The sequence below is a fragment of the Plectropomus leopardus genome, chromosome 3 (genome assembly GCF_008729295.1).
Source record: "Plectropomus leopardus isolate mb chromosome 3, YSFRI_Pleo_2.0, whole genome shotgun sequence".
In the NCBI taxonomy this organism is placed as follows: domain Eukaryota; kingdom Metazoa; phylum Chordata; class Actinopteri; order Perciformes; family Serranidae; genus Plectropomus; species Plectropomus leopardus.
Genome location: NC_056465.1, coordinates 15,928,411 through 15,955,823, shown reverse-complemented (window position 1 = coordinate 15,955,823; position 27,413 = coordinate 15,928,411). Strand labels below are relative to the sequence as shown.

General features: G+C 37.2%; 2 protein-coding genes across 2 annotated transcripts; one reads left to right on the top strand and one right to left on the bottom strand.

Moving 5' to 3' along the window:
• Nucleotides 1–1,984: 1,984 nt before the first annotated feature.
• On the top strand, nucleotides 1,985–9,158 carry ndufs7 (NADH:ubiquinone oxidoreductase core subunit S7). The gene is made up of 8 exons (XM_042516141.1): nucleotides 1,985–2,047; nucleotides 3,020–3,056; nucleotides 4,362–4,433; nucleotides 4,537–4,657; nucleotides 5,810–5,989; nucleotides 6,988–7,034; nucleotides 7,203–7,291; nucleotides 8,616–9,158. Exons 1-8 carry the CDS (start codon nucleotides 2,032–2,034, stop codon nucleotides 8,711–8,713), a joined length of 660 nt encoding a protein of 219 aa, XP_042372075.1. The 5' UTR covers nucleotides 1,985–2,031; the 3' UTR covers nucleotides 8,714–9,158.
• Nucleotides 9,159–11,859: 2,701 nt separating this feature from the next.
• Nucleotides 11,860–16,526, bottom strand: gamt (guanidinoacetate N-methyltransferase). Its single transcript, XM_042483825.1, has 6 exons — nucleotides 16,161–16,526; nucleotides 14,437–14,582; nucleotides 14,255–14,318; nucleotides 13,782–13,849; nucleotides 13,182–13,292; nucleotides 11,860–12,124 (listed from the first exon to the last, which is right to left on the bottom strand). The coding sequence occupies exons 1-6, from the start codon at nucleotides 16,336–16,338 to the stop codon at nucleotides 11,984–11,986; spliced, it is 708 nt and encodes a 235-aa protein (XP_042339759.1). The 5' UTR covers nucleotides 16,339–16,526; the 3' UTR covers nucleotides 11,860–11,983.
• Between the last annotated feature and the right edge of the window lie 10,887 nt (nucleotides 16,527–27,413).

Here is a 27,413-nt window from a genome sequence, read left to right as displayed (position 1 = left end):
GTCCATTGCCAGGCCGCTTTGCTCTGAGCCTGTGATGCTGTTTTGCCACAGCCTGGCGGGATTCAGGATATATTCTTTTAAATCCATGGAAAAACAGCTGAACTTCACTTCACATTCATCAGTTTTCTCCACTGGAAGTTGCCCAGTAAAACCACAGTCTGCTGCTGTCAGACTCGGAGCAGCTCCAGTCAGTGCCTGGCTCAAAAGCTCCAAAACACAGCTGCTACAGGTCTCTCTACCTGTTAGTTTATAAATCACACTCAGGTAGCTTGGTCTGACATAAGACGTATATTGTGATATCTCTAATTAAATAAATGTGTCTGTTATGACAACACACTTCTTGAATGCAGCTCAACCAGCAGAGCCAGGCTGCTGCTCCAAATTTAATTATCTGGGTCAGACAAGTCCTAACTTTTAAAGTGAAAGTACAAAACCAGTTCTTTAAAAGACAACAGTGTATGTAGATTGTGCAGCAAAGTTGTGATCGTGTTTCTGAAATTGATTTCTCACAGATTACGCTGCAAGGGAATAAAATCATGCTTTCTTAAATAAAATTCGAGTTTGACCAGAAAACTATGCTCAAATACTATGAGTTACATATACATTGATAATGGTGCTAAAATAAAGTGCATGAAATGAAAACAGGCTGTTTTGTGCTTTAAGTTATTTATCCTGATCTACAACTGTCTGCTGCTGCACCTCTGCACAGACACTTATGAACATAAAGTCCAAAAAAATAGTTCAAATGTGTCATTGACAGTAGTGCCTTGCTATGTACACTGATCAGTTTTGTTAGTTTAAATGTTAATATAATCATCACATAGGTTTTTTAAAAAATATATCTGTTTGAAAAACTGCATTCAGAAATTTCTTTAAAAAGTCTGTCACATTACACCAAGTCACCCCACTGGAGGGAGCTAAACAGCTACAAAAAAGGCTCTATGATAAACAGTATTCAAACTCTCTATCTACCAATAATATTGTCAATATGCTAGTGTTGTCCAACCCAAGGCCATAGCAGCCACTGAGGACAGTGAGGACATGTCCTCTGTGTTGTTTCTGGGAACAATAAAGTTTTAACAGCCTGAAATAATGTTTACCTTCTACAAGCACACACACATTTCACTTGAAGTTGCCTTTCAGTTACAGTAAAGAAAAATAAGAAAGGATTTTGTCCCCAGTTAACAAACAATATCAAACAAAGTTTATTTCATTTTAACTTTCATTTTTAACTTTACATTAATGCAGTAAAGATCAGGACAACGCTCCAATTCTAACTTTTTTATTGCCAGATGTCCTTTGCACTGAAGGTCATCTAGGCTACAACATCCAATGTGGCAATTTAAAAAAAAAAAAAAAGAGTTATAACTGGATTGCTATCCTGATCCTTACTTCATTGACATCCACTTTGAGGATTTAGCACCCAGTCTGAAAAAAAGTTTAACTGCAAGTGAATGTGTTGTCTCTTAATTTTTTTTTTAACTTTGATTAAATTACACAATTAAAAGTATTTTCAAATAATTGCAATTGTTTAAAATATACACCGTGCATTTTTTGTGTGAGTCAGATGAGGGGATCTGACAGTTATAAGAAATTGAAAATGTAAGGGATGTTTGTATTGTTTTATTCTACATCTGTCACTTCAAATAAAAGAAAACGTGGCTATTCTATTTGATGTTCTTTACATAGGTAGTAACCTACATTGTGAAATGGATCACCTTTAATAACACTGGTAATCCGGATTTGGTAATCTTGAAAGTGTAACTGGATCAGGGTGATTTAATACAATGTTGCTTTTAAAAAACGGGTGCAGAATTAAAAACGGGTTGGCTGATCCTGGATCGTGAAACATTGGATTCCTAAATCCGGATCATTCTGATCAAGAATTTATTATTTTCATTATAACTGATTGTATTTTATTTTTGAACAGCTGGGCCTTGTGGTTAATACAAACGCTCTGTCGTCAGCGCCTTCAGCGTCTCGAGCTCACACACGCGCAGGAAGCACTGTGACGCAATCAGAATCCCAAAGATGGCGGCGTTAGCTGGTAAGTGATGTTTTGATCAAACAGACTCGCTTTTTATAAACATTTGTTTGGTTTCCGAGTTGGTTCGTTCAGTGTATTTAAAAGAGTAAGGGCGTAAAGGTGCATTGGGCGGTGGTTTGAGAGTGCCGGTGACTGTATTTGTAACTTCTCGTGAATGCGCACACTGACCTTGCTCTGTCTGCGTTAGCATGGAGGCTAACACGGTTAGCGCTTACATGAGCTCCAGCTGCAGCGCAGTCAAGCTAACATTAGCTAACACACGTAACGACTTATTTCACTCCAAAATGAATCAAGATGTCATTTACTGAAGGACACTCTCATCTGCGTTGTATGTGGACTAACATGTCAGATAAATGTTTTAGCTTCAGTGCGTGTCATCCATAATGAATACTATTTTTAAACCAAACTTGCCGTCAAAGCTGTGAAAGTTTGAGTTTCTCAGCTGTATTTTCCAACATTATTCTTCGTGAAATATCAGTTCAGGGCTGTTAGATCGTCAGTGGCTACTCTCAAATTGGGCACGCATTCAACATATTAAGTAGTGCTTAACGCAGTTCAATAACAATCCACAAAACGTTTGACTGTCCTGCTGAAAACAACACAAAAAGAGGTGTCGGGTTACATGCAGCTGCAAATATTTGTGTTATTCTGAGGACCACCGCCCAGTTGGCTGTAGGTGAGGCTACAATGTCCGGACTTCGCATAGGTATTTGGTTTTAGGTCATCTCATCGGAGTTAAACTTAAGCCACAACTAAATGCAGTGTTTAACCAGGAACACCACCTGGTCAGCGATTGGATAGTGTAGCATTTGCAATACTTTATAAACACATCACAATTGTACAGTGTGATCAGGGTGTATGGTGACTAAGCCATTTTGTCTTCTAACCTCTCCTGCACAATGTTGCAACTTTTTAAAGTTCTAACTGCCTTTTCACATGTATTTGCATCTAAACTAAACATTTATTTTGCAGCGCCTCGCCTGGCCATGTTTGGCAGCTTTTCAACAAGGTAAGAACCCTTTAATCCTGATCCTTGTTTAAAAACTGATTTTACTTCAGCTCTATCCTGCTGATAATAGAACAGCTAGAGCAGTATACCCTTGACAGGGTTGAGTTTGTATTGCATTCCCACATAAACGCATCTATTTTTTAGCCATTGGGAAAGACCAATTAAGCTGGATTCCCACAACCTGGAAAAGTCACAGATTTACTCAGTCATGTTTTTCAGGCTTGTGTAGTCCTGGAATCGGTCAAAATCATTGAAAGTTTTGAAAAAGTCATGAAATTTTGTTGTGTGTAATTCAATTAATTGTTACGGTGATCTGGGGATAACCTTCTACAAAATGTAACATAAGGGAGAATTTATTTTCTCTAAGTTAGCTGTTGACACACAACATAGCTCTGTTATGCATCGATTTAAAACAAGCACAATAGCGATGCGCATTTGTTGCACCACAGGATGCACTGTCAAGTAAGGCAAATGAACTCAAACAAGTTATATTTGCTTCTTGATTAAAAAGACAAAAACTTGCAGTTTTCATTGCCCATGACTAATACTGCCCAAGCCTTCCACTTTATGACAGGCAACATTTATATTTGACATAGTGTGGCAGCTTTTGTTATCGGAAGTGAGACTGTCCTCCTTGTGAGTAGTAAAGTACCAAAACACGGCCAGGAAGAGTCATATACACAGTGAAGTGTGGAAATTGGATCATGGGTCCTAAAGAAGTCATGTGTGGAAACCCTGAACTAAATGAATCTCAGTAGGCAGTAAATGCAAGGTTGAAATATATTTACCACATCATAATCATGGAACACTGATAAGTACTTAAATGTATCTAATAACTCACTTACAGCCTATGCAGTTTTTATTTTTGTTCATTTCGGGAATTTTTAAGAGAAATTCTTCTAAACTTTTGGAGGTAAGATTAGCAAACTGAAACAATCGTTACTGGAAAGAAAATGCTGAAACATTTGCTGTGCTTGACAGGCTGTGCAGTCTTGCTTTAGGCAGCAGGAGCGCTCAGCCTGTGTGTTGTGCAGAGGAAGAGTCACGTTAATCCTTTAAAGCATCATCAAGTTTAGGAAGCTCAGACAAAATCAACATCAAACAATAAAATCTGCCCACACGCTCTGCTCAACCTGCTCACTCTGTGGAATTACAATATTGCCCTCTTGAGGAACTGACTGTTGTTGGGCTCTCTCTTTTTTTTTTTTATATCTGTATGTTGTGTTTAAGATATTTTTACATTAACTTTTCAGTATTACTTCTCAGGTTATTCATTTAATTGACTTTCAATTCACTTTTTCACAGGCCCATTTCAGTGTTTGCTGTTCACCAGAGGAGTCTGCACAACAGTACAAAAAGCGAGAATACCACCACGAGGTGAGTTAACCAGAAATACTCCGGTGTAAATATCAGAATGACGAACAGACACTCGGTAAACACTCTGCACACGGTGAAGATCTCCTCCGTCCTTCTGTTGCAGTGTGGTTCCAGTCAGAGAGAAGAGCACGGCTGTGGCAGCAGCCAAACCAGCAGCTGCAGCCAGCAGCAAGGGGGAGTATGTTATCACTAAGCTGGACGACTTGGTTAACTGGGCACGCAGGGTGAGTTGATGAGAGGATGTTGGTTCTGTTAACACCCACATGTGGATTGATCAAAATCTATCATTTTTCTTCGTCTCAAAACGTGCAGTGTGACCACAGCGTGTAGTGTGTGATTGTTTTGTCTAAAATGTCGTATGCTTGGTGGTTTTGCCTTTTGTAGACAAATCTCTTTGTCTTTTACTGAAAATGCCATCGTTGATCTTTTAGTCATCTTAGCTGGTGAATTATCAGAACCTTCTAACTGCTCAGATGCCCCACTTCTGCTCTGTGTTTACCAGCAGTTGTAGAAAAGGTTAGTTTATTAAACATGTATCTACCAGCAATTAAGACAATCATTACAAAAACAGCTACACATGTCAGCCATGTTGAGTTGTTTACAGTATGTGTCTGCTGTACTGGGGGTCTGACGGTTAAGAGTTGTTAAGTTTTCATGGCATCCGAATGGTCTAACAAGCAAGAGAGTTGTTTACTGCAAACACAGCACTGTGCACAGAAGCAACAAGAAAAATCTGAAAAATCTTGAAAACATGCCAATGCAGCTTCCTCCCAAACACTTACTGACAGGAACTTATGGGGTATTTGTTTAACAAAACCACAAACCGTGAGCTTCATAAAATGTCATTTGTATTATTTTCTGTTGTGTTTGTGTATTTTCAGGTGTTATTTTGTCCGTCTCTGGGAAACAAACCAAGAAAATTAACTAATTTCACAGTTTGCCAAATATCACTAGAGATACTAATGTTACATAAATTGTCATTGCTTCTTAAATGTGATATATTGGTGTATCTCTACATCTGGTTCAACAATGATTTGAAGAAGTAATTTGTTTGCATGTGTGTTTTCGATAAGTACTGTAAGTGTTTTGATGGGCAGGGTTGCAACTAACAATTATTTTCATTCTTGATTGATCTGTTGTTTATTTTCTCAGTTTATTGAAATAGAGGAACAAAGAAAACAAAAAAAAATTCACATTTATAAAGCTGGAATCAGATTTTTTTTCTTGAAACACTACCCAAACCGATTAATCATTAATCAGATTAGTTGGCAATAAATGTAATAGTGTACTTCTAATCGATAAATAGTTGAAGCTCTATCAATGTGTCTCCTCTGTAAGTGTTTTGTTGACTTATCGCTGCTCTGCATCCCCCTCAGAGCTCTCTGTGGCCCATGACCTTTGGCCTGGCGTGCTGCGCGGTGGAGATGATGCACATGGCAGCACCTCGTTACGACATGGACCGCTTCGGAGTGGTGTTCAGAGCAAGTCCCCGTCAGGCTGATGTCATGATCGTGGCAGGAACGCTGACCAATAAGATGGCTCCGGCTCTCCGTAAGGTGAGGGAGGAAAAGGGCGGGATCATAAGCATCTTATGTTTAGGTGTAATTCAATTAGGGATGTTCCAACAACACCTCAAACACTGTCTCAGGTTTGAAAAAAGAAAGAATCATGCACTGCTGTACCTCTCTCCTGGGTGCCAGCTGGTCCACGGTAACGATGACTCAAGGAAATTAAAGTTCCAGCGCACGCCAGGAAACTCAGGTTGATACTTATCTATTAACAGTTAACAAAGGAAGGAAAGAGCCACACGTTTGGTATATGGCTTCATCAGATTCTCCCCGTTTATTCACCGTCAGCTGTTCCATATGAATCATCACATGCTTATTAGCAGAGGATGAGACGGGTGTGTTTCAACAATAAGTCACATCAACTGTAATGTTTCTGTGTAGAATTAATTTCAAAATAAATACACATTTTAGAGGTTGAAAAATTAATGAATGTAAAGCTATAATAAACAACATTTCATAAAGAACAATACTCTCATAATAAGATATCAAAAAGTAGTAGTAAATGGTCATCCTCTGCTAATGAGCCTGTAACGTTTTTAATGATGGTAATCCAACACTGAGTGAATCTGATGACGCCATATGTGAAACGTTAAGTTCGCTTCCGCTTTTGTTTTCAATGCAAACTGTTAATAAATAATATCAACCTGAGCATCCTGGTGTGCGCTGGAACTATCATTTCCTTGATTCACGGTCTCAGGTTTGATTCAGGTCTGTGAAATGGAGGAAAAATTAGTAAAACATAGACATTGTCAGTTGCTCTCTCTCTCTCTCTCTCTCTCGCTCGCTCGCTCGCTCTCTCGCAGCCTTTTCTGTCTGCGTGATGGGAGCGCTGAGAACTGTGCAGCTGTCTAAATGCTGGCTGGATTATGACCAGCCTGTTGCTGGATCGGTAGACGGGCATGAAGCTCTCCTCCAGCTGAAAGGACAGATTAGTCCTTAGTCAGAAGTTATATAACAGTGACTGAGTCGCGTCTTCTTTCCAACAGGTGTACGACCAGATGCCAGAGCCCAGATACGTCATTTCCATGGGAAGGTAAGTTATCGGCAGTGTGCCCTCCTCTTCCTCAGCATATCTTTGGTATCTTTATCTCATGCACTGTTATAGAAGTGGAGTTCCCACTGAAAGTATTTAGTGTTACGGTCTAAACGTTTTTACAGTTTCTATAACTAACAGTGTCCTCATGGTTCCCCTCTTTTATAGTTGTGCTAATGGAGGGGGCTACTACCACTACTCCTATGCAGTCGTCAGAGGCTGCGACCGAATCGTACCAGTGGACATTTACGTTCCAGGTAAACTTCACAACACAATATGGAAACTATAAAACATACAGGGTTATCACGGCCATGAAAAACCTGGAAAAGTCATGCATTTTACAAACACATTTTCCAGGTCTAGAAATCATGTAGTAAGTCAAAACCATTTAAAGTTTCAGAAAAATCATGGAATTTTGCTGCGTGTAATTAAATCATTACATGGAGTAATTTAAAGAAAAATGACTGTAACATAACGGCAAATGTATTTTCTGCTGTCGATTTAACATTGCTGTGTGTGTGTTATTTTGTTTACCATCATGTGCGTTTCTATATTATTCTCCCCGCATTCTGACTCTCCCTTTACGTATGCCAGTTAGCTAAAATTACATTTGAAAAATGCTGGACAAGTTAAAAAAATAGTTTTGGGATCCTTGAAAAGTAATGGAAATTTTTAACATTCTGCCAATGAAAATATGTGAGAACCTTTATTCTACAAATTTCTTTTATAAATGGAATTGAAAAATACTGTCCATTAATATTGGGACATTGCAAACACTCACTTTTATGTCAAAAGTATGTGGACAGCCTTGGGGCTCTAGGCTTAACATGACAATGCCCCGTTGCACAAAACTAGATCCATAAAGAAACAGTTTGCAGAGTTTGAAAGAATTAACCGACCTGCATAGAGCCCTGACCTCAACCCCATCCAACATTTCTAAGATGGAATGAAATGATGACTGCAAGTCGACCTCGTCACACAAAATCAGTGGCTGTCACTGATGCTCTTTTGGACAGCCTTCACACAACAGTGGATACTCTTCTAGCAGCAGATTAAAGCCAATGGTGAGAGATTTTCAACAATCACATAGGGTGCAATGTCTGGGTGTCCACATTCTTTTGGCCATGTGCACAATTCAGGATCACAGTAGGAATAGAAGTAGTACAAGTAGAACTAACTGAAATAGTTTATCAGTACCAGAAGCAATTGAATTATTTGTAGCGGCTGTAATTTAGCAGTAGCACATTTATTACCTTATTACATGAATTACTAATAGATACTTGTAATATAAGTAATGCTTACGGTGTTTTTTTGTAACAAGTAGTGGAAGTAAATGATGAATGCATTATAAGTTCTCTTGCTGTGACACAGCAGCATTCACACTGTATATTGCGCATAGTTATGTCCTGTCATTATTTTGCGGCGTCTTGCAGATAGATTAGTGTACAACATAAGAAGCCAAAGATATGTGAATTACCAGATAAGTAATTAACAGATGCTGCTCATCAATCAGACTGAACTTCTGTGGCTCTGCCAAATGAAAATTCCACCAAATAATAATTTTGTCCTGCTTGTCCTCAGGTTGTCCCCCCACAGCAGAAGCTCTTCTCTATGGGACTTTACAGCTGCAGAGGAAAATCAAACGTGAGAAGAAGCTCAAGATCTGGTATCGGAAGTGAATGTGTTGTATGTGTGTCTGTATCGGTATGTAAAATGTCATATTTCTGATTTTATTTGGAGCACTGCTCCTCCTCCATGTAGAGCTGCAGAAACGAACCTCAATAAAATCAATATTGTAATTTACGCACAGTGCACTGCTGCTTATTTTCAACCAAACACAGCAGCAGTCAGTCAGTTCAGTTTGCTTCTTTAGTTCAGTATTAATACCTGGTAAAGGTCTATGTCTGAATTTAAATAAGTCCTCTTTATTCACGTAGCCATGTGCACCTTTCTCATGTTTAGATCAAACTTTCATTCAGTCATAACTGTAAGACAAAAAGACAAGTCATCCTGTATTATCTTAAATATTACTTTAGATAAACTGGGTTCACATTAGAATATATTATTTTAGCATCTGGTGTGTGATTCTTTCCACTGTGACCAATAAAGCTGAGTTTAAACCACTAGGTGGCTCCTGTGATCACCAGCTCTGACCTTCACTGCCTCCTGCTCTGTGTCCAGCTCTGTCGTGGTTAAGAAGCTAAATGCATTTTTTTATAGTGTTTTAACTGTTATTTAACTCAGAGGTCATGGTCTGCTAAAACACTGAGCAAACCCACTAAGTGAAACATCAGAGCACGAAGTCAAAGGGTATTGTCTTTAACAAAGCTGTTGTATTTTATATTCATTCAGCTAGAACTGTAAACCAGCTGTTATGATTATGCATGCAGGGAGAGAAAGCAGTGTCGCTTTTAAGCTTCTTTAGTGTGAATCGACAGACTCGTAGGTTAAGGGGTTCTCACTAGTTTGCTTAAAGTTGCTCTGAATAACATTGTGTTTCTTTATTTCTGGCTGTGCAGCACCAAAAAGCATTACCATTAACATATGCTGGTTAAGATTTTTTATACGTAATGTACACCCAGTTACTGGGTTTCTAATGCGCATTAAACATTACCAAACAAACAACAAGAGGCAGCAGCCTTCTACATTATTTACTGTGGATGCTCAAGACCATTTGTGATTTTTTGAGTAAAAAAATCTGATATTCAGTTGAAGGCTGTTGTTTGTTGTTTTATATTCTCTAAAATATCCTTGATACCTGAAATCTTCTGTTTAATATTAGCCATGCTAATGGCTTAATACACATTCCTGCAGTTATTGTGTTCACGCTTTAGGTTAATTTCACAGTTCATCAGTTGTTCTGTACTGTTACTGTTATGCACTGAATATAATAGTAAAAAAAATCATAAAATATGTCATCTAGTCAGGGGTAGTCAGTTTACTCAAAAAAAAAAAGAGTTCGCTTAAGGAAAAACCACTGGATTAACACACACACAGCAAGTCAAGCAATGTCAAACGTCCTGCAGAGCAGCCATGAGCACAAAACACAAATTAGTCAAACATCTGCAGTTGACCCGGCACAGAGCCCAATGTTTTGACCATTTGAGGCTCAGCCGAGACCTTGGGGTGTCCAAGGGTATGTTCCCCTGGGCAGATGGTTTTTCTGTTTATATCAGCTATATGCACTATTTTTTTAACCAATAGAACACCTAAAATTCATTTCATGTCATTTGGGAAAAGCTTGATAGTTACTTAGGAAGAAAATTATCCTGTAGAGCCTCCTTTTTGGTTTCTGTTTCAACATCCTGCTCTCTTAGTCATAAAATCAACATTTGCCTCCTCATATTTCTCTGTGTGAGACTGTTGACTTAACTTAAAATAAATATAAGACCCGTGCGCTCCTGATTCAGGTCTGAGATCTGCCAGCTGCTGTTGTTTCCCACCTGACTGCAGTCTGGTGTTGCATCATCCATCCATCTAATGATTAATGCATCGTGGCCAGGTGGCAACTTTGTTCCACGTGTTCAGATAACATACACAGCTATCTACAGCCATAAATTAAAACATACTGCCCGCTGTATTCTGGGGCCATCCCAGGGGACTATTAAACAGCTAACTTATTGTTGAAATCAAAGCTTTTCATTATGCAGAACATGAAACACTTAATAAGTGTGTGGAAACAGTGTGTTGTGCATATTATCAGTAGACTAATTCTCACTCTACAGATGTATTGCAAAGTTGAAAATTAAAGATTTTTGAGTTAAAGATTAAGCTGTTCAGTTTATTAGGAGGCCACTCTAAACATCTTCTTCCTTTGTTGTGTGTTAAAAGTCAATGGTAATATTATGTACAAACGGCATCATAGGTTTGGAAAAGCTTACTCCAGGCCAGTAGTGGTAAGCACATTCACTCAAGTACTGTTTCTTTTAGTACTATTTTGATATACTTGGACTTCACTGGAGTATGTCCATTTTATATGTTACTTATATCTCTACTTCACCTCACTTCAGGGGTTAATATTGTATTTTTTATTCCTCTACATTTATTTAATAGTTACCTTTTACATTAAAAAAACAAACAATATGACACACTAGATCTACATGATATGATGTATTATCAGTTGTGTGGACTCAAGTCACATTACTTGAACTCAAGTCTAACCTTTGATGGGTTCAGACTTAACAAAGTCCAAAAAGATTTGTGACTAGACTTGGACTTGATCCTTTTGACTTAAAAAAATCTTGATGCCTTACCATTCTGCATGAGTATTTTGCTTTTGATACGTAAATATTACTTTGCTGATAAATATTGAATTGATTTTTTCTCTTCTAATGACATTTTCATAATATTTTCACTATTACTTATGTAGGGGCTCTACGTACTTCTTCCACCACTGCTCCTGACACACATGCAGCTTAGACATTATGCATTGGTTTGGCATTTCATAGACAAATTCCCACAGGAACAACAGAAGTCTGAGGAGAAGAGGAGACTTTCTGAAGCTCATGACAAACGATGCATTTAAACATGCACTGATATTATATTATATATTTACTGCTCGGTCTGAAATTGGGATGTGCATGGCAAGAAAGATACAGGGTGATTTAAGACATTGAACAGATGAGGCTCAGTGGGGTGTAAATGCATTCTTGGTGGATTCGTGTGGTTTCAGTCTGCTGTTGTCTCACATATTTGCTGCTGTGAAGAATAAAATGTATCAGTGGGTTGATAAAGCACAGTCGCTGCAGCTACAAGGTCACACTGAACGACAAAACTTTAACTCAAATCAAGAAGTTATACTAAATACAAGCACTGAAAATCCGAGTTGGGATGTTAACTTTGGTTTATTGAAATAAATGACAGTGAAGCAGACAATGTGGAGGTCAGTTGGTTCAGGTGAAAAGGCACATAACGGTAAAAAAAACAAGTTGCAGCAGTGTCTTCGGACTTTACTCCTTGACGATGGTGGGAGTGATCATCTTATTGAAGGAATAGTATTTGCATTCGGTGGGTGGTGCAATGTCCATAGTGGTGGTGCTAATCTTCTCCCTCTTGAAGCCGGCTTGGAGCAGATGTGGCACCTGTGTCTCCTGAAAATCATTGACAGACAAAGCTGGTCAGTGTAATCTGGCTCGCTGCTTTATCGGGCCCTTTAGCCCGGTGCCGTTTATCAACAACCTTGAGATTATCACAGTGTGAAATTTAAGTTGCACTCAGTTTAATCCTGATGGAGACACACACATAAATTCGTCTTATGCTAAAATGTAATGCAAGATACTGTATTTACAGAAACGCCTCAAAAAAAGAGATCGAACACCCTAAACTTACTTTTAAAAAAAATTAAACGTACTATACATTCTGATCATAACATTATCATCAATAGAGCTTAAAATAAATTAAGTAAGGTTGTCCCACTTCTTCATTACACATTAATGTGAAGCAGGTTTTTAGTATGTAATGCGTTAAAGGCGAAAAGGTGATTATGCTTTCTAAATAACACTTGATTTTTGTGTTTGCTGTAGACAAACTATTTTCCCAAAATGCACCGCACAAAGGAAATGTTGGAGCTACTCACAAAAACAAAACAAAAGTGTACACTATAATGAATAATACAACGTTCCTTTTAGTTAACTGAAATCAAATGGATAAAAAAGAAAAACAAATTGATGCTCAATTGTGCACTTACAAAACGAACTAAAATAAAATACAAATATACATGTTATATTCTACGTTTTAGTCTTAGCACTGAAACTGGAATGATATGTGTCAGTGGCCTTCCAAAAGTGTTACAGTGTTGTGTCGTTATTTTAATACAATCACTGAACTCTTGCCCCTGATATATTCCCCCGTGCTATGAATAAAAAAACAAAACAAAAAAAAAAAACAACTAAAACTAATGCTGACACTAATTCAAACTAAACTAAAACTAAACATTTTTATACTATAAAACTTAACTAAAACACGCAGATCCACTTTGGAAATTAACTGAAATGAAATTGGTGGATTGGAAACAAACTAAAAAATGTTTTTTAAAAAAACGATAAAAATAAAAACTAAACTAATGCTAAGGCAGAAATAATACAGTTTTAAAATGTGTTAAATAAAGTTATGTGTCTTGTCCTTGAGGGAGTCATTAAGGAGACCAACCTCAAACATCTTCTCAATGTTGTCGTATTTGGTCTTGAGCAGCTCGCCCCAGGAGGTCAGGTTGCAGTAGGTGAGGACGCCGCCGGGCTTCAGCATCCTGTGAGCGTGACCCTGCAGAGAGGCACACACCTAAGTCATTAACAGTGTTTATTGATACATGTTTCCAATCCAATCCAAATTTATTTATAAAGCACATTTAAAAACAACAGAGTTGACCAAAGTGCTGTACATCAATAAATAGATTTTTTAAAAAGCATAAATATCATAAAACAGGACATTAATCAATAAAGTCGTCTAAGTCTAAGTCTATTAAAAAAATGCAGTCCCGTTGTGTTTGTGTTATCAAATACAACTGTACAGTTTTAAGTTTTTGAAACCTGGATAACCATCAGTTTTCTGTGTTTCGATACCTTTCACAAGCTATTTGGCCCTTTGAAACTGAGAAAATTGTTTTGTAATTGTTTGTACTATTACTAATCGACTCTTCATGCAAACAATTCCAAGTATGCAACGATTATCCTCCTCCAGAGTTCTGATCCTCTCAGGACTTTGGTTACCTTACTGGGGTGTTTTTTTGTGTATATTACTGTCACTACCCACCTTGATGAAGTCAAACTGGTGAGTGTGCCATGTGTCCTCTGACAGAGGGTATGTGTCGTACAGGATACCTGTAGGAGGAGGGACACAGCGTTAGCAGAGAGTTTACAGTGAGTAAATCATTCATTTTTCTGTGTGTTTTTATCTTCAGTAAGTGAAACAGGACAGTGTCAAACAGTCTGGTCGTTACACGAGACTGACTGACACCGGTAACCCAAGTTTGGGGACCTATGAATGATTTTTGTATCCTCGAACAGATTTTCTGCAATCAACAACTTAGAGAGGCCAAACTGAGGTGCCGTGATGTTTTTGATGACGAAACATAACTCTTTTTTTTTTTTTTGTACCAACTGTCTACTCCGATTATCTTCAAAACATAGTGGACTGTGAACTCAGGATTATGAATCAAACAAAACTGTGAGCTGAAGATCTCCGCGTGTGATGAAAGTTCCTCCACATCTGGTTTGATTTCTTACCATCAAAGTGGTTATCTGGCAGGGTGGGAACAACCTCCTCCCACAGGCCCTTCAGAGGGACGATCTGCAGAAACATAAACACCAATTTCACTCAGCTGTAATGACAGTACTATTAAACTACACGTGCAACAAATATATCTGTGGTAAAAACCAATACAGACAGATAACGTTGGCTTACTGACCTTATGTGGCTGAGACTTAGCCCAGTTCTCTAGTCTAGCAAAGACACCGTCGTTGCACTCGATGATCCAGTGCTCCTCGATGGGGAAAGACTCAAGCTTGGTGGCGGCGATGGCCATTCCAAAACCGATCTCCAGAACCCGACCGCCTTCCAGACAGAACAAAAGAAAACAACACAATCAGAAAAATATGAATCAGCTGAAGCTTTCCAGTGGCTCAGAGCAAAGATGTTTAATATAAATGTAGCATGGGCCTTGTAATAATGTGCATTTCCTTACCTTTGTGACAATTTGGACAAACAACAAAATAATGTTTGTCACAATCAGGGGCTCAGCACAAAACCACACTTTTCATCCCATGCTTTTCGAGATAATCCAGGGCACACAAAAAAAGGACTTTTTGTTTTGTTTTTTTTGTGAATGAAAAACCTGGACGACAACATGAACATGGTGCAAAACCATACAACAACTCATGTTGCTGTGATTGGACAAAATTGAAAGGTTGTGCAGAATTCACAGGGACTGGCTGAATTTGCGCTAATTCTTGTGATCGCAACATTGTGAAATTTTAGGGTAACTGTTTAAGGTTGAAGTTTTGTTGTTCTGTTGGGTGTGGACCGGAGGGAAAGCCAGTTGGTTGTAACGTGGCTGGACAGAAAGGTCAAAGGGGTGTTATTTCCTTCAGAGAAGCTTATAAATAGATGAGGGGTAAAGGCTGTTTGTTGTTGCTTGACCCATTCATGTAATTTACTGGTCCTTTAATCAACAGCTCAACATAATATTTACACTTTAAATTAATACTTTTTCGCACATACTTAAGGAGAGTTGCAACCTGAATGCAAAATAAAAGTAAGCTATCACATTCAAAAGTGTTGCATGTAATGGCAGGTGTTAACACAAAAAGTATTTTTTATTTCGGATTAAAAAATTGTCCATTGAAATGTGAAAACTGACCACTGTCCAAAAACACACGTGCTTTATATCCACGTGTCTTTCCATGCGTGGGGTTTGCTTGTCAGTTTTGTCTGAGGCATATCACTAAATATTGAAACAATCATGTTAACTTGCAATAAAGGCATTTTCAGTGCTTGTCCCTTCCCACATGTCTGCAAGGGTGTGTGGATCCGTCTATTTTCACATAAAGCAGATGAGCTGCCCCCGACCCCCCACCCCCCGCAGACTTCTTGGCCAGTTCCCATGAGTAGAGAAACAGCTGCTGTAGTACTCACAGAGCACTGAGCACCATGCTGCTCACATTCTCACACGTGTCCTCAAAAATTAAGGCAAAGGCTGAAATGTGTGCAAAAAAACTCCCAAAATGACTAGTAAAAAATACATTATTGCACATTTTTAAATGGTATTGAAACTAAAAAAATACAAACACCTCAGCACAAACTATTTATCGCTGCATAAAAGATAATAATAATATTTAGTAATTTAAATGTTGTGAACAGTAATATGTTATATACGCTACATCATTTGCTGTCAGGTGAACATAGCCCAACCACACATTTGGATTATCATCATGCATACATACAATAAAGGTTACCCAGTTGGGTTTCTATGTATTTTGGAAAATTATAATACTAATTTGTTGTTTTATCTGTAAAGCTTACTGACAAAATTGCTATTTTCGGCCCCTGTTTCCATTATCGGACGCAGCAGATCAACACACTGCGGTATGCCACAGTGGACTCAACTACCATCCTGTAACTACTCATTTTTACCTTTTGAGGCTGCAACGGTGGACAGGGAGTGCATGTACGGGGTCTCCCAGCGCTCCATCACGGGTTTTCCCATGATCTCCAGGTGTGTGTCGGTCTCATTGTAGCCGGCACTAGCGTCGTGCCAGGAGGACTTGCAGTCCTCTCCCTTGGAGAAAATAGGCTGAGCAGCGGTGCTCATTTTGTTTTGATGATGGAGGAGGCAGTGGTGGTTCTGGTGCACGGTTTGGCAGACTGTGTCTCCACACAGAAGAGGGTGAAAGGCAGGAGGAGGCAGTTTATATCGGGCTCAGAAGTGCTGACACCGCCGGAGTTTCACTACAGGTCAAAGGCTCACATCATGGATGTATTATAAGGAAGTACATTCCCGAAGAAGGGCGTCCAAGATCCTCAGTAAAGGTGATGATTCACTCAGCGGTAAATAACTGACTCACTTCAGCTCTGCAACATGAAAGCCTGTACCAGAAAAAGCATAGGCGATATTGGCGGTCGCCTAGGGCGCCATCTGCTGGAGGGGCGCCGCCACGCCGCCAGTCCCCCTTGGCTTTGAGGGAAAATAATAATAAAATATTAATTTTCTATGCCCACTGGCGCCCTCACTTAGTGTTTTCTGTCTAGAAAAAATATATATATTAACATTACAAATAAATAAACAGTGACATGTTCCGAAATTATGTGTGAGCACGTGATATGTCGTTATTGGGTGCGGAGGTGCGGGTTAGGGTTAGGGCGCCTAGGGCACCAAATTGAGTAGAGCCGGCCCTGATGTCGCCTATGTGTGCACTAAGTGTAGGCCCGACTATAAACAACAACGCAATGACGTGTGTAAACAGTTGGACAAAAGTGCGAAGGTTCAGTTTGCAAAAGGTGCAGAATAAATACTGAATGATATTCATGTGAATCCAGGTGACCAGTGTTCATGGAAGTGCCATTCATTTTGATGTAGTAGCCTATGTCCAGTGAAGCTTGACATGAAGGCCTTTTATGCTTTTTTAAAGATTTTCACCTTACATTTAACTTGTTTATTTATGATCTTCACTGTTGACCGTTACTTTGTTTGTTTTAAATCTGCACCTTAACATTTCAGGTCCAGGATTTAGTGGCCTCTAACGCAGTTAGGTTGCAGAAGTGAAGCTTCCTCCGTGTGCCACTTGTGTAGGAGAACTACCATGGCTGATGCAAAATCACAGATGGCCCTATCTCGAGCTAGTGTTTGGATTGTCTGTTCTGGGCTACTGTAGAAACAACATGGTGGACACAGTGAGAGAGACAGTTTTTATTTCTTTGGTGATTAGAAACTAATGAAAGCATAGTTATACATTCTTGCATATATTTTATATCCGACAGTATCTGACCCTAAAACCTACAAACTGGACTTGTAACTAGTTTATATTTATATTGTGTTTTTTAAAAATATTTTTTGTACAATAGTGGAGCTTTGTGGCATGGAGTTGGCATTATTATTTAAAGCTGCAATAAGAAATTTTGAACCATTATGGGGCACGATAAATCAAGTCACTTTGGTGTTGCCTTTTACCTGATTATGCTAAACTAAGCTAACAGGTTACCTAGCTGTACTTTTTATAGGGCAGTACAAATCTATCTTGTCATCTCCCTCTTTAAGAAAGCTAATAAGGCAAAAATGTCAAACTATTCCTTTAAAAGAGAAACATATTTGTTTATTAACTTTAGTAATTGTTCACACATCCTATGTTCCAGGTATGTCCACCAGTAAATAGCTTAATTTTCCATATTGTAAAATAGTGATTCTTATTTGGAGTAAGCTGTGTAAGCAGCAGAGTGAGAGCTCTTTGTTTTTTTGTGCTCTCTGAGCATGAACAGCTGAAGTCAACCATTTCACTGGATCTGATTCACACATGTACATTTGTTCCTGTTGCATAACTTCATTTAAGCCGCTTGATGGACTAGATATATAGCATAAGATATACATTAATTGGACTTATTAGAAACAGCAAAACTTAAGAAAAACAATACATATTATATATAAAGCTATCTGCCCTATATGTTTTTGATGCATTGTTAGGTATAATTCAAACTGTCTTGTAAAAACAGCTGTTTCAAGTCCACAGCTGGTTTGACTGCCACTATACCTCCCTCTGTGCAAAAATATTTAATACTCTTCTCTTTATAAACACAGCTGATATAGTATGCAGCCTATAATTGTACTAGGACGATGATGTGCAAACATTAAGTTACTAAAGAGATATTATATTTCTGACACTTAATTTTGAATTAGCATAAGGTGTGATACATTTTAGTAAAAATTTACAACTGATTACCACAGACACTGCAGATCTCTAAAGGTGTATTGAGTATACATGTGAATGCATGCGTGAATGCGTGAGACATTGTAGACCAATGCAGCTGTAGTTAAGAAATACAACAATAGCACTTAAAGCTGAAACTATTAGGTGATTGGATGATTGTAGAAAAAGAATTGGCAGCTGTTTTGATAACTGATTGATCCTGTGATTACTTTCTCAAGCAAAATTACCGAAAAGCAGCTTCAAATGTGAATATATTCTACATGTTTACTTGTGAATGATAGTGAATTTAAATACTGTTGGTCAGTCACAGCAAAGACTTTTGCTGTTAATGCCTGTGCTTTATTTTTCAGTGGAGTGTTGTGCTAGTATGCCAAATTTTATTTCTGATGTCAAAACTTCATGTCACTCATCTAGCTTTATAGATTTTGTCTTGGTATCTGTTTGCATACCAATAAACACAGTAAGAGAAAAAAATGACTAAGATAGAGTGTGCAAGATATTGACCAAGGAACATGTGAATGTTAACAGTATAGATTATAAACAATATGTGCAATGTGCAGAGATAATAATCCAAAAATGTTTAGTGTTTATGTTAATGTGGGATGGAATAGTTAACCAGAAATTCATTGATAGATTAATCAATAATAAAGAGTTGTTAGTGCTGCCCTAATAGCATTGGATTTTAGATTTTCGTTAATGTTTTTGAGGAATACAGACACTGTAATCGTCTGTTGTAAGCGTGCTAGCATCATTTTCATTTTTCATTTAGGGTGTCAAACATTTTACTCAATAATTATAATAGAACTGAAAACTCTGCCCCTAAACTCCTAATAAACCACAATTTCACAATTTTTCAATGTCACTTAGCCTTCTCCTATGTGCATGACTCACTGCACGATGGGACACAATGGCAGTCAAAAATGGATCATCTGATCATCTTCACAGCCCCTCTGCCCTGGTTACCCATCATCCACTTCAGTCCCATTAGGTGAAGCTGAGTGGGACAGGCTCCTCAGTGAGGGTCCTCATCAGATCGCAGGTTTTCATCCACCTACCGCTCTTACACTAGGCTCTTCATCCGCACTGCCTTTTAATAATACTCATTTCCACACAATCTCACATTCATGCAGCAACCACAGCGCTCTGAAACGAGAAACAATAAACCATTACTCGTTTTTTTCTGTAGTTCTCAAATGTTTGTCATGTCACAGACCCCTACAAGTCCATCAGAAACCTTTTGATGAGATTTAACTCAAGGAAATGTCCCACATTGGTTAATGTTAATATTGAATTGCAAAACCACTTGAGAGTGAAATATAACTGGAATCGCTCCCAGTGATTTCAGGATATCAGTTATATCTGTGCATAACATTACTCACAAAACATTACACTGTTGCTGAACGGTGCTGCTATTCACACCACCGTAAAGACCCTCAGCACGGATTGTCTGGTCCATCTAAACCAAAACCTAAAGGTGAATGTGCCTTTGCTGTTGTTTCCTTCTCTACTTTTCATCCACAGTCTATCCACAGTGGTGGAAGAAGGATTTATACCGATTTATAACATTTAAGTAGCAATACTACAGTGTAAAAATAATCAAGTAAATTGTCCTGCATTCTAAATCTTAGTAAGCAAAAGTGTTCATCAAAGCATACTTAAAGTACAAAAAGTGAAAGTACTCATTATGCAGTATTGCTCTCTTCTGGAAATTAATTCAGTATGACTGGATTATGACTAGTTATACATTTATGTGTTCATTTGCTTATGTCTTAAATCCATCAATAATACATCCTGATTTATTAGTTAATTTGTATCTTGTATTACAAATCTGAATCTAAAAAGTGCCTACTGTTGGATAAATGTTATACATATTATATTATTAAAGAAGTTCAAACAATATAAAAACAAAAATTAGGCTTAAAATGAAATACTCTTAAGGTTTTAGTCATTATTGGCCCTTATTGATTTCATTAAAAAACTGGAATGGTTGAATGCCTCTGCAGACCATTCAAGTTACACTTAAGTTAAGTCCACGTCTGTGAAAACATGGATGCTTCACACACATCTCACACCCCCAGCAGCTCAGATCATCGATGCAGTCAGCACAGTTAAGATTAGTATGTCTCCCCTCTGTTTCTGAGTAATGGCCAGGGATGTGTTTTTGCAGAACACTATGATGTCACAGTGAAATTGATCTTTTACCTTTTGGATATTAAACATATAACGTCATTATTTTATTGTTAGATATTTGTGTGAAATTTTAGTCATAATTAGCATATGAGGTCTTGACCTTTGACCTTCGACTACCAGATTCCTATCAGTTCATTCTTGAGTCTAAATGAATGTTTGTGCTAAATTTGAGGAAATTCCATAGGTGCGTTCTTTTGATATCATGTTTCAGAGAGTTGGAAGGACAGACGGACAACCTGAAAACATAATGTATAAAAATTGCAAATTAAAAAAAAGACTCCTTCAAAGACTTCTCAATAACTCCTAAAACTTACTTGATGTTCATCTCTTCTGCTGCCCCAACATTACTTTAATTTCCCTGTAAAGACAGCATCATGTTTCAATAGCAGTTATCACATATTCTCATGCACCAGTTTCGTTACTTTTTTTGTTACCTCCTAAAACATCATAGATGTTCAGGAGGGCACAAACAGCATGCGGTTTATCATACTGCATCTTTGTTGTACTCTCACATAATTATCTCAAGACTACTTTCTTTATCGTGTGACCTGTTTCATCACAGGTGCTCTTTCACCGTTTCCTCAAATAACATGCTGCTGCCCTCAGCATTTCTCCACCGCTCAAACTAAAGGTAACGTCCAGCTGTGAAGAGTCAAAGGGCAGAAGGAGGTTGTTTGTTTATTAAAGATCCTTATTAGCTTTTGCATTGCAGCAGCTTTTCTTCTGAGGGTCTACAGTTACATGGTGACAATAAAAAAATTAAAAAATGCATTCACACAACACAACACAACACAACACAACACAACACAACACAACACAACACAACACAACACAACACAACACAACACAACACTCATAATGCATGTCTGCTGTGAACAACAACAATATACACAGTTTAACACAACACAGCTGAAAGAAAATAGATTTGTCTCCCACAGGTCAACCAGATAAAAATCCCTCATTTCATTATCAGTAAGTTCAGAGTTACTCTGTGTTTTTCAGCTCACATGCTGACAGATTTACTGACAGAACGTGATATAACTTTGGTTATTGTTTGAAAATAAATCATTTAAGGAACTAAAAGCTTCAGGAGAACTTACAGAAAATTTGTGGTGAATTACTAAATTGGCCATGTCTTTGATGAAGAAAATCGTATTATATATGGATTAAGTTTAACAGACCATGTCCTTGTTTTTGTTTTATATATTTTACAACATCAAAATCAAATATTTCTAGCTAGTCTAACTGCAGCAAAAGAATAAATAGCATAAATAAATGTTGGCTTTACGTTGGAGCTCTCCACACATGCTAACAAAACCCCATTGGTTAAATGCCTATATTGATATATTAATGTTGTTAATATGGACATTTCACAATTTCTGTAATTTTATAAGCTTGATGTGATCAAGGACACTCCTGCAATGTTAAAGGTTTTTTTTTTCTCCCCCCAGACACATATTCTCCTTTTTAGTAATGCAGAGTTTTAATATCCTTTCTGTCATTATCTATGCATATCTTAAAACTAAAGAAAAAAATCATCACAAAAAAATTTTAACCATCCACCAGGTTTATAAAACACTGTTTATGCTTAAAAACCACATTACACATTCATGTCTTGTCAAATTTTATGAAAATTCTTTCTTAACTGGAACAAACTGGACATCTGCCCCCTGGTGGTGGTTACTACAGGTTAAGACAGGATGGGTTTCACTGATAAAACACAATTTGATGGTTGCCAAATCCACATATACCTTGACAAAATCAAAATGATCTGTTGTATGGACTCAGACTACCAACAACCAACACCCCGAATATTATTTGCAAGTTCAATTTGAATACCAGATATGCCCACCGCTCCCTTATGAGCACTTTAAGGCGGCATACAGGATGTTGTATGTGCTACTATGGAGAAAAAGTATTAAGTCAACAGTGAACATTAGTAAGATTTCAGTTTCCAGTTGTCCATAGCTATACACTGGATTATTGAACAGTGTTTATGCCATGATTTTTGTATAACGCTGTGTTACATTTAAAATACATTTGATATTGAGGTCACCACATTTTTTTTTCCCTTTTCAAATCAACATCTTGCGGGATAGGAGTTTATCTCCAGATTGCAATATATGTGGGAAATACCCAGTTGTATCAGTTCTATCAAGCACCTGAGTTTATAACAGAAGAACAGAAGTTAAATAATTTTGTTGTATTCACACAGTAAAACAAACATTTATAACTTCAGCACCCATTTAACAGTTTATTAGTGTATTCATGTTAACAATATGAAATACATAACATGCTTTTTTTTCAATGTACACTATCTGCTATACTTTTACATTTTGTTTTATGTTTTGCATTTTATTCTGTAGATCATTTTGTTACAGTACATACAGTAATCTGTTTAGTTTCGAAGATTTTTGTCAAAAGTGTCAAAGTGTGATCTGTGATATCTAGACAAGTAATTAGGATACTGTTTTTTAAGAGATGTTGATGGTGAATTTTTCACCACAAACAAAATGAAATTTACCTTCACTGTATGTGGGTGGTACCATGAATATCAAAGATGGCTAGATAATGCCACAAGTGAGAGATTGATTTCTGTGTAAGGTATGCTGACATCTTTTATGGTGGCATCTCTGTTACAGAATTACTAACAGTGGTGACTTGACATGGTAACCCATGTTCACCGCGTGGCAGATTGTTGTTGAGGGACAGAATTTGTATAACACATGTTGACCAATTAACATACATGTATATTGTACTGATTCTTATATTGCTGTTTTCAACACTGGATTTGGTGCCATTGGCGCAAATTTCTGGGGAAATCTGCCAGATTGCTGTGCAGCTCATAACAGGAAGAGGGGACTTTTTTTTTCTAAATCCATTGAAGTTTAAACTTTAGATACAATTTCTGACAGCGAAAAGGCAGTCTGTGACTCTATGCAGTGGTGGAATGTAACTATGTACATTTACTCAAGTACTGTGATTAAGTAGAATTTTGATACACTTGTGCTTTACCCAAGTATTTCCATTTTATGTCACTTTATATTTCACTACATCTCAGAGGGAAATTTTGTACCTGTATTTATTTGACAGATACATACGTATTAGTAACTTATGATATTGAAAAAAAATATTTGCTTATATGATGTGATGCAGTAATAGATTTAATTTACTAACTAATTTACCCAGTGGTATACAAAGTGTCTAAAGTTGGCTCTACATTGACAAAAATAATTGAAATGCTCTTAGATGTATTCATAAGTGATTAAAGAAAAATAATAATTCTATATAATTCTGTAATAAATGAGCTTTATTTGGGGAGTACTTTTACTAAGAGACAACTTTATTTTCGCTTTTACCTAAAGGGATAAAAATACATATTTTTCCTCTTACCCGTCATGCTATTTATCAGTTCAGATATTATCGCCTTAGAATGAATCATTTATACCTACATAGCGGGACCTCTTCATTGTGTCTACCATGTAACTCTAAGGTGGCCCATCATGGACAAACCAAACACTGGCTATAGATAAATTCTTGCATTTGCTCATCGGCTGTAGTTCTCCCACATGCATAATGACACACTGGAGAGGTTTCAGTTTTGCAACCTCACCACTGGGTGCCACTGAATCCTACATACTGGACCTTTTAGCTAACTCTGATAGAATACATGCAGTGTTAACATTTTATTTTCTTATTGTATATGGTCCCTTACAAATAAAATACATATCATAAACAGAGTTTTAAAACAACTAAGACATAAAATAGTTGCTAGCAACTTAAAGGACATCATGCCTCCTCCTGTTCTATTTTGACTCTTTATTATCAATAAGAGACCCATTTTAAGCGAGTTGATCTCCTCTGAGGAACATGATCAAGCTTTTTTCCCCAAATACACTTTAATTTGAAAAACCTTGTTTTGATGGACTCCAGTCCCAGTGGAGAGTCTGTTATAAATCTTTACACACTGATGTGTGACCTCATTTTGTCCTCTAAAAATGACAATAAATAGATAAAGAGAAACAAGAAGACTGAATTAGAGGGTGAATCTCATTCTGACATTGATAGTGCCCACTGGGAGCTGTGCTTCAGCCCGGGGAATACTCCAAAATGAATACCTGCACTCATTTTCTACAGTTATTGCATGGACTAAGCTACATATTGGACTCTGCATATGCCTGTAATGACACACTAATTATAAACAGGCAGACAAACAGATAGCATATGTATGAATGTGGTGGTCTTGTTTTTGCAATTAAGTGGTGACATAATATATAAAGATATTATCTTAAAGACCGTGCAAAGCCAATTTTAGTAGATTTGCTGCCATAATTGCCAAGTTTGTGCCAGTAGAGGCTGATATGAAGTTTTTTTTTCCCCCCATTTTGAAAAACATTTCTTTACTAAATCTGACATGAATTGAATGCAGGCATTGTTTAACCATCAGGAAGTGTTTCAGCATTGAATCAATAAAACATCTATGATAGGATGTTACACTATTCAAAAACTCAAAAGCGCTTCCCTCCAAAACACAATATGAGTTTGTGGAACACAGTTTTACCCTGAAAATAAAAGCCTTCCTGTTCATGACACAAGAAGCTAAAATGTGACTAAATAGTTCAGTCCGGTGTACCACTGTAAACTTAGCTACTACAAATAATAACTGCAAATCAAAAAGAGAGCAAAGTAAACAAAGTATGATAAGTAAATAAGATTATTCACAACCACAAAGGAAAAGCTATTTTCACTGGTGAAAAAAGTAAACCAAGTAGCATTACCAAAAAAATACTCAAGTACAAGTAAAAATAAAAATTGAGACGTTGTCAGTAACATTTACAAAAAGTATAAAAATGAAGTACTTCTTTTGTAAAGTAGTTTCCAGTTAGTACTCTTATTGTAGGAAGATTATCATTGATGCATTAACATGTTGGACTTTAATGCTGTAGTAACTATTGTTGTGCCATAAAATTTGTGAAATAAAAAGTATATATTCCTGAAATGTCATGGAGTGTAAAATAGGCTAGAAACTGAAAATACTAATGTACAAGTACTCAAAATTGTACTCTAAGGTCCAGTGTCTAGGATCACTGTTGGTAATGTGTGTAACAATGAGTGAAAATGTGATTGTGTAAATGTTGTATAGTCAGTTTCTTTATTCATTATAATTCTTCATCATAAGTCTTCATATCTCCCTCTGGAAATAAAGTATCTTAGTACTACTGTGCGCTTGTGGCTTGTTAACACGAGTACAGTTTTACACACTTTGTATTGTGCAGGACTTTCAGACTTCAGTCGCTCATGTCCTCACATGCTATTTTTAAGAAAATTGGTAGGCATTGTGCCTGAAAGGTGTTATTTAATCACACCACATTATGTGTCACCTCTGTCACTTAGATTTGCATTTGGTGATTTAAATGTTACTGTTTAATGCTTGTCACTTCACTTGTGAGGTGTTGTATTAACTCAGCTAAAGAGTGGCTGTCATGTGATCATCTCAGATCAGCAACAGAAATGTAACGGGTGGATGTGCAAGAATTTGTTTTGCACATTCATGCCGACCAGAGGACATCGCTTGATTTTAAATGCTGTAATTCTTTTTAGGATCCTTGCGCTATCACTCTAACTAGTTACATGTAACTAGTTACTCCCTAACACTGATGGTAGCTTTTGTGACATATTCTGTACTCAGTACTAATTACTAACAGCAACTTATATTTTTCTCAGAACAATTTATAATAAACTGGAGTGTTAAAAGAACAGTTTTTAAGGGTAAAGAAGATGTCAAAGTCCATAAAAAAGCCATCAAAATAGAAATTATTCATAAAAAAGATTCCTGGTAAAGGATCCCCCTGGACCCCCCTACTGATATCTGGGCTTAGGCCCTCAATGTCTTCAAATCCTAGAAATTTCCTTTTAAAAGCAATTTCCTGATAGGAATAGTTAATGAACTACTGCTGTCAGTCCGTTCATACTTTAACTTGAATAAATGTTGTTAGTTACATTCCACCACCATCAACTACATACATTTCACTATTTTTGACTTTAGTTTTAACTATAGTTAGTACATTTGTAATGCTAACATTTGTGAAGTATTCTGTTCTGTCCTCAATTATAATTACTAACAACTACTAATATTTTTCTCATTGCAATTCATGGTTAATCTGGAAAGTAAAAAAAACAAGTTTTCATCGGCTATTAAGAAGCCAGAGTGCATGAAAGTATCAAAAAAGAGCTTGTTCATAAAAAATAAAATAAAAAAAAAAAAAACATCCCTGGGAAGAATCCCTATGGACCCCCATACTGATGTCTGGGCTAAGCCCCCAGTGTCATCAAGTACTAGAATTTAGGAGTTTAAAAACAATTTTAAATAGGGAAAAATGTATGATTATTATTATTATTATCGTTATTATTATTAATAACTATTTTATCTAAAAAAAAATGTTAATGTTATGTTATGTCATGTTCTAAGAATGTATATTCTTAGGTTTTTTTCTTTCCTTTTCTTTTTCGCTGAATTACAGATAATTTTCTTGTAACTTCTTCCCATGTTTTGAATGAAATCAAGTCAATTTGCACAAGTTTCAAAGGTTTAAAATAGTAAACGACAGTGAATGCGGACCTTTAAAAATAGTGGAGAGAGTGAGTGTGCGCCATGGATTTAGTTCTAACACACATGTAATGTCTGCATGGTGCGGACTGGTTGGTGTAATGTTCCTTTAAAGGCCGCTGCCCCCTGCAGCGTCGTCATTGCGCAGAGCAGTTTGAACCAAAAAGCGGA